Raw genomic sequence first — 12,521 nt, forward strand, 5'->3', positions numbered from 1 at the left:
GAAGGGGAGAAAGAGGGAGAGGAAGGGGGAGATAGAGAGAGTGTGTCACAGACTTGAGAGGAAAGAAAGAAGGAAAGGAGGGAAGGGGAGGAAATGGGGGAGAGAGATGAAAGGGAGACAGAGGGAGGGAGGGAAAGTCAGACACAGAGAAGAAGAGAGAGAGAAGAAAAGGGAGGAGGGGGAGAGACACAGGCAGAGACTTGCTTGGAAAGAACTGAGGGCAAAAAATGAACCCAGACCAGGACTTCCGCCGGGTCACTATTGTTTGGTCCTGAGGCTAATGTCCCTCTGCTGCCAGCCCCTCTTGCTTTCCTCTGTATTAGAGCTGTAGGTCACCTAAACAGAAAGGAAATGTGGGGGCAAGAATTCTGTGAGGAGTTGGCAGCACCCTCCCTTGGAGCCTCTTGGCTACAGTCAGCTCCTGAGTTTCTGCCCTCCCTCCTCTGGCTGGCTTGGGGAGAAGCTGTGGGCAGTGAGGACCCTTATCCTATCCTGGTGGAGGGTCTTATTTTGAACCCATCCTTTGCTGTTGGGGGCCATCTTTCCTCCATGCCGCGGTCAGAGAGCCCAGATGGGTTGGCACAGATGCCAGCCATTTTTGGCCTTCTCTGGACTGCATTGCCAAGTATTGGGCGCAGCGGGAAGGGGCAGGGAGGGGAGTGCCATCTCTTGGCACCGGGGCCCCATGGGTTACCTGGAAACCAAAATCAACCCTCCTTCACTTCTTAGCCCTGGCAGCTGCCAGGACATCAGGCACAAGCCAGTGTGTTTATTGAGTGGTGCCAGGGTTGGCATTCTTTGCCATTTTGTGTGTGTGAGTGATGGGCGGGGGATGCCACCCTTGCCCTGAATCTGAGTGCTGTAAGGAGATCTGAGTGGTAGGTGGATGGTGGTGGGAAGTGGGTGCCCCTGTGTGACCGGTTGCCTCCCTCAGGCCTCACCAGCGTCATTATGAGGAAAAGAATCGCAGTCTCTGCAGTCAGAGATGGGGTTCAAACCGCCCCCCCCATTACTGCGTGACCTTGAGGGAGTCACATCACTCCAGCCTCAGTTTCCCCATCTGTAAAATTGGCTGGTGGCCCTCTGGGGTCCTTTCCAGCTCCGGCGGATGATCCGGCTGGGCTGAGACCCTGGTTTTCAGGAAGCGCAGCAAGGAGGAACTCTGGCTGAGTCATCCTCGGCTTCCTGAGAATGGGCCGGCGGCTGGCCCCTGGCCCCTGACCCACATGGGCTTTCAGAGGAGGCCTCCACCCCAGCCCACGGGGTCCGGCCCCCTCCCCCTCCGGGCTGAGATCATAGCTGGACTTCAATTGTTGCCTCCCTGGGACAGAGCGACCTGCACAGAGGAAGAAAGGGAAAGAGCCTTGTGCCAGGCCAGTGCTGAGCGCCTCACAGACAGTATCCCACAGCCTGGGGCGGGAGGCGGGCGGAGACAGTACTATCCCCATTTTACTGATGAGGAAACTGAGGCAAATAGAGGTTAAGTGACTCCCTCAGGGTTACCCAGATAGTAAGTGCCTGAGGCTGGCTTGAAACTTCTTAACTCCAGGCACAAACAAGATATGGGAACAGTCAGGGCCCTTTAATAAAAGTCACAACCAATTCTCCCAGAAGGGCTCTTTGTCACCCAGCAATTTTGAACTCCTAACCTGAGACTCTTTCTTCCTCCCCACCCTGATTTTTTTTTCCAGCCCCATAACTTTTGTCTTAGCCTCCGCTATAAGACAGAAGTGTGGCAAGGGCTAGGCGAGTGAGGTCAAGTGACTTGCCCAGGGTCACACAGCTAGGAAGTGTCTGAGTTCAGATTTGAACCCAGGACGTCCATATTTCTATCCTCTCTGCTCCCTTCCTGCCCTTCCACTCTGAATCTTGTAGTTAGCCTGGTCTCCAAGGAGTATAGACCCGTACCCAGCTCAGAAAGGAAAGGAAGGAAGTCAGCTCCGTCCTGTTGTCACCAATAGGGAGGCATCTTGTATGTGGAAAGAGGGCTGGGACTGAAGTCAGAGGATGTGGACTCACATCTCACCTCTGATGCTTATTTGAACAAATTACTCTGCTTTCCTGGGCCTCAGTTTCCCCTTCTGTAAAATAAGGAGGTTGGTCTCTGAGATCCCTTCCAACGCCACAACTGTGAGCCCCCAGCTCTCAAGATTTGTCATTCATCGGGGCAGCCAAGTGGCTTAGTGGATAACAGAGCCAAGCTGGGAGACAGGAGGTCCTGGGTACAAATCTGGCCTCAGACACTTCCCAGCTGTGTGACCCTGGACAAGTCACTTAACCCCCATTGCCTAGCCCTTACTGTTCTTCTGACTTGGAACCAATACTTAGTATCAATTTTAAGACAGAAGGCTAGGGTTTTAATGAAAAAAAAAAAACTTTTTAAAATTGTCATTCATGTCCCTTTAGAGCCACTTCTGCATTAGGTCTAATCTGAATCCCTCCTGCTGCCTGTCGGGCAAAGAGTGCCCTAATTCCCAGTGACATGTCACCTCTTCAGGTGTTCCCCTTGACGGCCAGGTTAGACAGGACAAGAAGCTTCCTATTTCCGTACTGAATCAGGGGACTATATAAGGTGGGGTGGGGGGAAGGGGGGGGATAGAGATGAACAGAGAGGTATAGGAGAGAGAGAAGGAAAGAGAGAGAAAAGGAGAGGGAAAGAGATGGGGGACAGAGAGAGGGAGAGAGAGAGAAAGGAAGGAAGGAAGCAGAGGTCTGGGGTCCTAGGCAGGTCTTGGTCCTGATGCCTCATTTTATTTAATGTTTTAGTAACTGTATTTCAATATAATCAACTTCCCTTGTAATCCTGGGCATGACATCTTATGTATTTACAAATGTGTTTCTCTTGCAAAAATGAACAATACAGAAACAATAAAATTAAAATAAATAAAAATGTGTTTCTGAGGAGTCTGTAGGCTTCCCCAGACTTAATGAGCTCCAAGATAGCCTTCCAACCCGAAATCTCTGCTCCTTTGACTTTAGAAATGTGAGGGCTGGTTCATTAGTCGGGGACACTGGGCTCTCCTTTTTCATCTGGGATGTGTTTGTTATTTCACTCATGGAGACAGCAGCTCCTTCCACCCAGGCCCATTGGTGCCTGCCCGGCAGCTCTGGGCTCTCAGACCTAGCAGGAAGATGCTGAGAGGTTAGGTGATTACCGGGATCACACAGCCAGTAAGAGTCAGGGCTGAGCCTTGAACCCGGGTCTGGGTAACACAGAAGGCTGCTCTCTAGCCATCCTGATGGCCTTCCACCAGTTCCCTGGCTCTGCTCTCTTCAGGGTAGTTATCCCATCGTCAGAGATACAGAAGGACTCAGAGTGGGGCGAGTCAGAGGAAGAAGGGGCAGGATGCAACCTCCCCTGCTGGGCATCTTTGCAGGGAGGGCATTGGCTCGCTGCCAGGGAGGAGGGGCAGGGGGCAGAGTTGGGTGACCCTGAGCAGGGAGGGAGAGAGAGGATGAAGGAGGCCCTGCCTCTGCTCTGGGCAGGCACACAATGGTGGCTTTCTCCCTTGTGACCTTTTCTCAGCTTGTGCTCAGTGCAGCTGTCCCTACCCCCACTCCCTCAGGGCCTAGGAGGGCCTCCTTTGGGAAGGGAGATGGGGGAGGGACCCCTAAACCCAATGTGACCACCCCACCCCTCCAGTCAACACTACCTCTGGGGGTGCTGGCACTGGCTTGCCTTCTTTTTCATTGACATCCCCCTCAGATCCCTGGCAATATTTTCTTCCTGGGTCTCTGCCTCTGAGGAGGGGTCTCAGAGGCTCCTGAGGGGGAGGGGAGGCACCTGGAAAGCAGGGTGTCATGGCCAAAGTCGAACAAGAGACTATGGAAGGGCTTAGGAATTCTTAAGTGTAAACTGCCCTTGCTGCTGATTTTTCCAGGAGTGTGTTGAGAGAGCTGGACAGAGAAGGGTCTCCCTTCCCCACCTTCTCTGTCTGACACTGGCCCCCTCCCCAGCCTCTCATCCCAGACTAGCATTTCCTCCTTTCCCATCCTGAAGTCAGTCACAAAACTGGTACTCTGGGGCCAAGAGAGGTGGAAGAGGCAATGGCGGAGGGAGGTAACAGGGCATGACGGTGACAGCTGGGGGCAGCGGCTTCCACCCAAGACTCCTACTGCCTACCAGTGGTGTCAGCGTCCATGAGAGGGGCAAAGGCAAGTCCGTGTAGCTTGGAGAGCTAATGTGTTAGACTGGATTTCCCTGATAAGAAGAGAAACTCTTTGGGGACAGAAACTGCTTCATTGGGACTTTATATTCTCCATACCCAACCCAGTGGCCAGCACACAGTCAGTCTTTAGTAAAGACTCATTAGTTGATTGTTCCCCCAGATCTGGGCACAGTGCCTGGCACACAGTAGGTCTGTAGTAAAGGCNGTGCCTGGCACACAGTAGGTCTGTAGTAAAGGCTCATTGGTCGATTGTTCCCCCAGATCTGGGCACAGTGCCTGGCACACAGTAGGTCTTTAGTAAAAGGCTCACTGGTCGATTGTTCCCCCAGGACTGAGAACAGTGCTTGGCACTGCAATACTCAGCATGACTCACCCGGTAAGCTGCTATTATCTTTTTTCCCTTCTCTAATGGAGACCCTTGAACTTTCTGGGGTGTGGGAGTGGGAGCAGGAGGACACAGGGAAAAGAAACATGATAGAACTGGAAGGCCATTTTAGAAATGAGGAACTGGAGCCCAAGGTGGGTATTACTTACCCAGGGTCCTGCAGCTTAATGTTTGAGACAAGATTTGAACCCAAGTATCCCCAGCTCCCAGCCAATGCTTTCTCCACTCCTTCATGCTACTTCTGGTCCTTGCTTTCCATAGGGCCTATTCCCTGATAGTAGGGGCTTAACTGGAATGTTCTGGGAAGACCCCAGGGCAAGGGGTGTGGGAATGGATGTCTCTGATTAACTTGCCCCCCAGGCCATGGAGATTCCTCTTCAAACCCAAATGCATTGCCATGACTTTTGTCCTGGGTGAGACTAGACTGTGCCCAAGCTGTGTCACCCTCCAGACTGTGAAGCAGATCATGGGACCACAGAAACAAACTAGTCCAACTCCTTCATTTGACAGATGAGGAAACCAAGGCATGGGGAGGCAGTGTAATTGCCCAAAGTCACACAGAGTCAGCCCCAGAAGTGGGATTTGAACTCAGGTCCTGGGACTCCATTCAGTGCTCTTTTTTATATTAGTTCTTCTAGAATTTCCAGATTCAGGGCATGCCCTTCAATGTGGAAGTGGGTGGAGATGGGGGGAGGCAGTGCCAGGTCTTGGTGGGGAGGGGAAGGTTGGTGCCTCAGAACTCGCCAGAGCAGAGGGATGAGCTGGAGGTGAGGTGACAGCTTCATGCCTGTTCCTGAGAGGAAGGGAGAAGTGTGAGATCTGTGTGTGGCCCATCTGCCAGCCTGGTCTTCGTGTCCCAGCAGGGTGACCGCCCCACCCACCCTCGAGCCCTACCTGTCTTCTGGCCCATGGGGACGAGCCACCTTTGTTAAGGTGCACCTGACGATTCCAGGGTTGGGGGAGTAGGAGTAGAGGGCCTATTTGCAGCTGTTGCTGTTTCTTTCTAGGAGTCAGAGTATGTTGGAAAGCAGAGGGTTCCCCAGAAATATCCAGGCCCCCAATTCCATTCCCTGGAAAGCACCCCCCCTTGCCATCAGATGCTCTCCTTTCCTTGGAGAGGTGGGGGGCTCTGGGCATGGAATGCTGTATGTGTTGTGAGAGGTGGTTGCTATGTTGATTTCCTGAATTGTTTTTCTTTTTTCCTAGGAAAGGCTCGCTGGGTTTGAGGGTGGGGAGAGAGAATGTCCGGAAATGACTGATAGAAAAACAAAGGGCATTAATAAAACATTGGGAAAAAAAACGGGAGGTGTGCTCCACCAAAATGGTGACCTCCATTTTGGGGCAGTGCTCAGGATGATAGGCTATAGGGACAAAGGGGGTACTTCTGGGTGGAGGTCTCTGTTACCCATCGGGGCTCTGTCAAGGCTGAGGGAGGAAGGGGACCCCCGGCTAGGAAAATTGCCATCCCCCTCCTCCCCCATCTCTCCTCCCAGGAAGAAGCCCCCGGAGGCCACTAAGGAGAGGAAAGGGGGATGTTGAGTAGACTCGATAAGTGGATGGACTCTGGCCTTACTTTGGAGCACGTTCATTGGCATTAATTAATCATTTCACTTAGGGAAGGAGGGAAAGGCCCCAGAGGCCCTGTGGGAGTGAGGATGAGTGGGGAGTAGGGGTTTCTCTGCTCTGATGCCAGAGTTGGGAAGGGCCTTAAAGAGCAGCCAGCACCCCGCCCCCCCCTTACAGAGAAGGACACTGTAGAGAAAGGTCTTCTCAGCCAGTCTGGATGAGCCTGAGCTAGAAACCCAGGCTTCCTGCCTCCCAGCCAGGATTCTCTGTTACACACATGCTGCTGTGCCTTCAAAGAGAGGGACTGCCACTGGCCCAGGGCAGGGCAAAGATACTGCAGGAGGTTAGCCCAGAGAATTGGCATGAGAGGGGCACTGGCAAGAGAAGACCCCCAATCTCCTGAGTCCAATCCAGTGAATTAACACTAAGTGACTACCATGGGCCAGGCACTGCAGAAAGTCCCAAGATAGGCAGGGATACCAGGGGAGAAAGGGCAGCCTGAGTGCCCACCTCGTGCACGTGCTCATTTCAGCCACTCCTGGGAAAGCTTTGGAGAGATTTGGCCGGTTCCCCTGGGGCAGAGGAGGGGGGCAGGGAAGAGAGAGGAGCTGGAAAGGGGAACAGGGGGTAGATAATAGATCTTGCTGACAAGATGCAGGAGGAGGACTCTGGATCCCAAGAAGGGCCCAGCTCAAAATGGCCCTGGACTTCCTCCAGAAGGACTCTTCTGGATTCCTTGTCCCAACCATAGCGCCCTCCCCAGAAAAATCCCTTCATGTGGGCGTTGTGTCTGCTTTCTGTTGGCTTATCCCTGTTGTTATCCCTAGAATATAAGCCGGAGGGCAGGCTGGGTATGCTTTGGTCACTGGATTCTACCACCTAACAGTGCCTGGCCCTGGTATTCCTCTAGCAGAGAACTCCCCATCCCAAGGGCTCAGATGGTCACATCCTCTGCCATGTCTACTCTTCCAGGGTTGCCTGGGGCACTAAGGCTTAAACAGCCCCTTGGGTCCTAGGTGGGACTGGATCTCTGCTCTTCCTAGCTGTAATTCCCACATACCTATCATCTCACACTGCCTCTCTCTCTCAGCATAGACTAGACCCTTTCCCTTTTTATTTTAAACCCTTCCCTTCTATCTTAGAATCAATATGACATTCTGATTCCAAAGCTAAAGATGGGTAAGGGCCGGCCAGTCAGGATGAAGTGACTTGCCCAGGGTCACCCAGCTAGGAAGTGTCTGAAGTCAGATTTGAACCGAGGACCTCCCATCTCCAGGCCCAGCTCCCTATCCACTGAGCCACCTTGGTGTCCCCCATAGGCTCAACTCATAATAAAGGATGGTTGATGGATTGCCTGGCCTTGCAAGGATGGCCTCTGGGCATCTTGAGTCCTTGCTTCTTGTCTCTGATTGGGGAGGAGGGCTCAGTAGGGTGGGAGACGAAAGCAGACTGAGAAGGGGGACTGGGCTCTTGGGATGACTTCCTTCCCTTCTATTGGTTTTTTCCTCTGGTGCCACCACTTCTGGGAACCCCAGACCCTGGCTGGGCCTCCATCAACAGGGGCGTGCTGATCTGTGATGAGTGTTGCAGCGTGCACCGGAGCCTGGGCCGCCACATCTCCATCGTCAAACACCTCCGCCACAGCCCGTGGCCTCCCACCTTATTGCAGGTAAGGGTGCTTCCTGAGGCAGGGAAGTAGGGAGAGGGGCTGGCACAGTTACATCAAAGGGAGGGAGGCTGGAATGGGCTAAGTTGGTCTGTGTGACATTTTTTGGTTTTTAAATCTTTACTTTCTGTCTTAGCAACAATTCTAAGACAGAAGGGCAAAGGCTGGGCAAAGAGGGTTAAAGTCATACAACTTGGAAGTGAGTTTTGACTGCAGTCCATGCCCTTTCTGACGTACCACGCCGGGGAGGTAGCGCCAGCCTGGGAAGTGGCCTCACTTAGCTTTTTTTTTCTCCCACCCCAGATGGTACACACCCTTGCCAGCAATGGGGCCAACTCCATCTGGGAGCATTCCCTTTTGGATCCTGCTCAGGTGCAGAGCGGCCGGCGAAAGGCCAACCCTCAGGACAAAGTCCAGTGAGTATGGGAGTTGGTGGAAAGGCAGGGGAAAGCCAGGCTCGCAGGAGGGGGCTTCCAAGAGGCTGGGCACTGGGGTGTGAGCAGGGGTGCCTGTAGGCACGGGGCCAGGGACCAGCCAAGGAAAGGTGTGGAGCAGGGCCAGGGATGTTGGGGAGAGGGAAGGTGGCCGGGTCCTCAGTCCCTCTCTTCCTCCTCCTCCTCTCTCCAGCCCCATCAAGTCAGAATTCATCAGAGCCAAGTACCAGATGTTGGCATTTGTTCATAAGCTACCGTGTCGGGACGACGATGGGGTCACCGCTAAAGACCTCAGCAAAGTGAGAGCGGAGCTTGAGGGGGGCTTTCCCAAATGGTCCCCTTGCTAGCAAACGTCGCTCAGCCGTCCCCTTCCTTTACTTGGGGGCCCCAGGGTTTGGAGGGTCTCCTAGTCAGTACCCGTGGCAGTGGCTGCCTTCCTGAGCCCCATCTACCCAGGCTTTCCTGATATCCGCCCAGCGCACACACAGAGATAACTGGCCCCTCATTCTTTCCGGAGGCCCCTTGTTTGAAGGTAGATGGAAGAGGTTGGCCCCTCCGAGCTCTCCTGGCCCAGATGGCACCGAGGAGGTGGTCCAGATCCCTAGGAATCCCCAGCATCCTTTCTCTCCCCCGGGCAGCAATTACACTCCAGTGTGAGGACCGGCAACCTGGAAACCTGTTTGCGCCTGCTGTCCCTGGGGGCCCAAGCCAACTTCTTCCATCCCGAGAAGGGCACGACACCCCTGCACGTGGCCGCGAAGGCCGGACAGACCCTCCAGGCAGAGCTGTTGGTGGTCTACGGAGCTGACCCAGGGGCCCCCGATATCAATGGGAGGACGCCTATCGACTATGCCAGGTGAGAGTGCGGGGCTGGAGGGAGGACGGGGAGGATGCAGGTGGGTGCTGGAGGCTCTGCCTGAGCCATGCCCTCTCCGTGCCCCCTCTGCAGGCAGGCTGGGCACCAGGAGCTGGCAGAACGGCTGGTAGAGTGCCAGTACGAGCTGACCGACCGGCTGGCTTTCTACCTCTGCGGCCGCAAGCCGGGTGAGTCTGGGGAAGCCCTCCCGGGTCCTCACCCCAGCAGCTGGCTCCATAGCGACAGAGCCAGCGAGGGAGCAGCGTTGCCTGGCAACCGGCTCCAGCAAAAGTGCCTTGGGATGGGAGGAGGGATGAAGGATGGGGGGTGGGAGGGCCATAAAGGTACCACTTCCTCGACCCTCAGGGCCTCCACAGCTGCCCTGTCCTCTTTCTCCGGACTCCATCCTCGGGGCTCACCTCCCCCACTTCCCTTGGGAATCTCACGCCCAGGGTGGGAGGTGGGCCCAGGGCTGGGGTCCCCCACCCCCACCCCCGGTGACTTGGCCTTTCTGGTTTTGCTCAGATCACAAGAATGGGCATTATATCATCCCCCAGATGGCGGACAGGTGAGTGTCAAGCCTGTGTCTGGAAGGAGGATGGGGTGTCCCTGCCTCAGGACCCCTTCTTGAAGGCCTCCGTGTGCTTATCTGTAAAATGGGTATAATAGTTGCGGCTCCCTGGCCATAACCCAGCGAGATCAGTCATCATTGCTCCATTTAGGGAGCCCTTCGCTCTTTACAATGATTCTCTCACTTAATCCTCACAACAACCCTGGGAAGGAGGCGTTCCATTATCCCCATCTTACAGCCAAAGAAACTGAGGCAAACAGGTTAAGTGCCTTGCTGAGGGGGGGATTTGAACACAGCCCTTCTGGCTTTAGTCCCACAGCATCACCTAGTGGGTGTGTAACCTATATCGTATGTGCTGGGTAGCAGAAGAGAGCCTGTGGTAACCCCAGAGCGCTCTCAAAATCAGTTTTTATCAGACAGCAGCCCCAGAAGTCATGGCCTCGGGGTTGTCTGGTCCAGCTCTGCTGCCTCTCTGGGTGACCCGCCCTAAAGGAGGCTACTGAAGAGGTTCCCTACATGTGGCAGAAAGAGCCCCTCCTCCAGAGCCTGAGGACCTGGGTTCAGATCCCCCCTTAGGGCGTGATGACTCAGTGACCCTGGACAAGTAGCTTAATCTTCCTGGGCCTCTGTTTCCTTATCTGTAACATGAAGAGGTTGGGGAGCAGAGCATGCTGGATGGCACTGGAGTCAGAAGACCCGTGTTCAAATCCATCCTCAGACCAATATTAGCCGGCTGACCCTGGGCAAGTCACTTGGCCTCTATTTCCTCATCTGTAAAATGGGGATCCTTTGTGGGGTTGTTGTGAAGATCCAATGATTAGCAAATTTCAAAGCGCTATAGATTATAATTATAAGTATTATTATTATTATTATTATCATTTCTTGCTCCAGATCTTTGATTCTGAGGCCTTTGGGCAAGTCACTTCTTTTTCTGGGCCTCCATTTCCTCATCTGTAAAATGGAGGGGTTGGACGAGATAATTCCCGAGGCCCCTTGTTGCGGGGGGGGGCCCTGTGCAGTGGGGTGTCCCGCGACCCCCAATATGCCAGCCTTTCAGTTCATGAGCCGGACGCTCTCCCCTCTGTTGGCCTCTGCCTACCTTGGCCGGGTGTCGGAGCCGGCTGCCCCCCCCCCCCAAGCACTGACCACCGTCCCTGGTGGCCAGAGTGCCCGGCAGGCTGCGTGCTCCTTCCGGAGGGTGCTCCTGCCCCCTTGTGGCTGCTTCCAAGATGGCAGCCTTTCCTTCTGCCCCCATCTGGAAAGGGGTGGCCGGCAGGGCGTGTGTTGCCCGGCTCCCAGGGCGCAGGGAGCTTTCCCAGCAGCCCCGTCAGGACGTGGGCCCGGCCTGGGTGGGGGAGAGCCGCGTCTTCCTTCCTGCTCCTGTCTCTGCTCTGCCTGGGGGGGCGGGGGGATGGGAGAAGCCCCCCGCTCCGCCCTGGGCCCGCCGGGGTAACCGTGGCCTGTTGTTCTTCCCTCTGCTGCCTTCCTCTGGACTTAGATCTCGCCAAAAGTGCATGTCTCAGAGGTACTGTGCCCGCGGCCGGCTGTGGTGCGAGGGAGGGTTTGGGGTTCCCCCTCCCCTGGGGTCCCGGCCTCCCCCCTGTGCCGGGGCACACCTGCATGTCGGGAAGTCGGCGGCAGGGGAGGCCCGGCTGCGCCTCACTGGCCGCCTTTCTTCCCACCCCCCGCCTTCCCCCGTGAAGCCTGGACCTGTCGGAGCTGGCAAAGGCTGCAAAGAAGAAGCTTCAAGCGGTGAGTGCAGATGAGCAGGGCCAGCAGCCCCCTCCTCACCCCCTCCTCGCCCCGGGGCCCCCCCTCTCCTGGCCTCCCTCCTCCTCTCTTCCTGGCCTCCAGCCGCCGCCCCCTTCCCGGCTCTGTCCTCTTCCCCACCCGTCGTGGCCTCAGACACCCCCTCGTGGCCTCGGACACCCCTCGCAGGCACGAGGTTTCCAGGGAGCTCCCGGGGGGACGCGGCTGCCGCCGTCCCTCCAGCCCGGGGCCTCCTCTCTGCCTACAGCTGAGTAACCGCCTGTTCGAGGAGCTCGCCATGGACGTCTACGACGAGGTGGACCGAAGGGAGAACGACGCGGGTGTGTTGGGGTGTCCCGGAGGGGCCTGGGGAGGCTGAGGGGGGCGGGGGCGGGGTCCTCTCTTCCTCCGAGGGGAGCGTGCGATGGTCGCAGGAGAGAGCCGAAGCCCAAGGGAGTCTCTAGAGAGAAACCGAGGCCCGGAGGTCCGGCTCCGCGGCCCGCTCGTTTTAGAGTCGAGGAAACGGAGGCCCAGACAGGTTAAAGCAAGTTTCCGATCCAGGTTCTCCGGCTCCAAACCCACTTTTTTTGCCCTTTGTTGTGATTTCTGGGAAACTTGGGTCCGAGCCGCTGTGGGGGCCCTCTGGGGCGGTGCGGGGGGGCCGGCCAGGCTCCGGGAGCTCTCCTGAGCGTGGGGCCAGCTGCAAGGAGAGGCGAGGGAGGCCGGCCCGGGCAGGCGGCCAGGCCTCTCGCCCGCCCGCCTGGCTCCTTCCCCGGCTCTTCCCCACCCCCATTCCTTCATTCCTTCCCGGCCACAGCCGGGCAGGGGAGGGCCGAGGGGAGGGCCGGCCTCCGTCCCGTCGTTCCCTCCCAGCAGCCTCGGCCTCACCCAGATCCTCTTCTGCCTCGCCCGGCTCTGGGCCCGGCCGGCCGCCTCCCCCCCAGGGACCCCCGGTCATCCCGCCCCTCCCCCCGCAGTGTGGCTGGCCACGCAGAACCACAGCACCCTGGTGACCGAGCGCAGCGCCGTGCCCTTCCTGCCCGTCAACCCCGAGTACTCGGCCACTCGCAACCAGGTGAACGGCTGACCGGGCGGGAGGGGGTGCAGGGGGGGACTGGGCGGGGG

At 56.5% G+C, this 12,521-nt stretch overlaps 1 protein-coding gene across 1 annotated transcript; it reads left to right on the forward strand.

Moving 5' to 3' along the window:
• Positions 1–4,070: 4,070 nt before the first annotated feature.
• On the forward strand, positions 4,071–12,483 carry LOC123255541 (ARF GTPase-activating protein GIT1-like). The gene is made up of 10 exons (XM_044684315.1): positions 4,071–4,155; positions 7,656–7,789; positions 8,090–8,202; positions 8,414–8,519; positions 8,859–9,076; positions 9,170–9,264; positions 9,602–9,644; positions 11,351–11,399; positions 11,665–11,737; positions 12,374–12,483. Exons 1-10 carry the CDS (start codon positions 4,071–4,073, stop codon positions 12,481–12,483), a joined length of 1,026 nt encoding a protein of 341 aa, XP_044540250.1.
• Positions 12,484–12,521: the final 38 nt, after the last annotated feature.

This window comes from Gracilinanus agilis, unplaced genomic scaffold (assembly GCF_016433145.1).
Source record: "Gracilinanus agilis isolate LMUSP501 unplaced genomic scaffold, AgileGrace unplaced_scaffold48260, whole genome shotgun sequence".
Lineage (NCBI taxonomy): Eukaryota > Metazoa > Chordata > Mammalia > Didelphimorphia > Didelphidae > Gracilinanus > Gracilinanus agilis.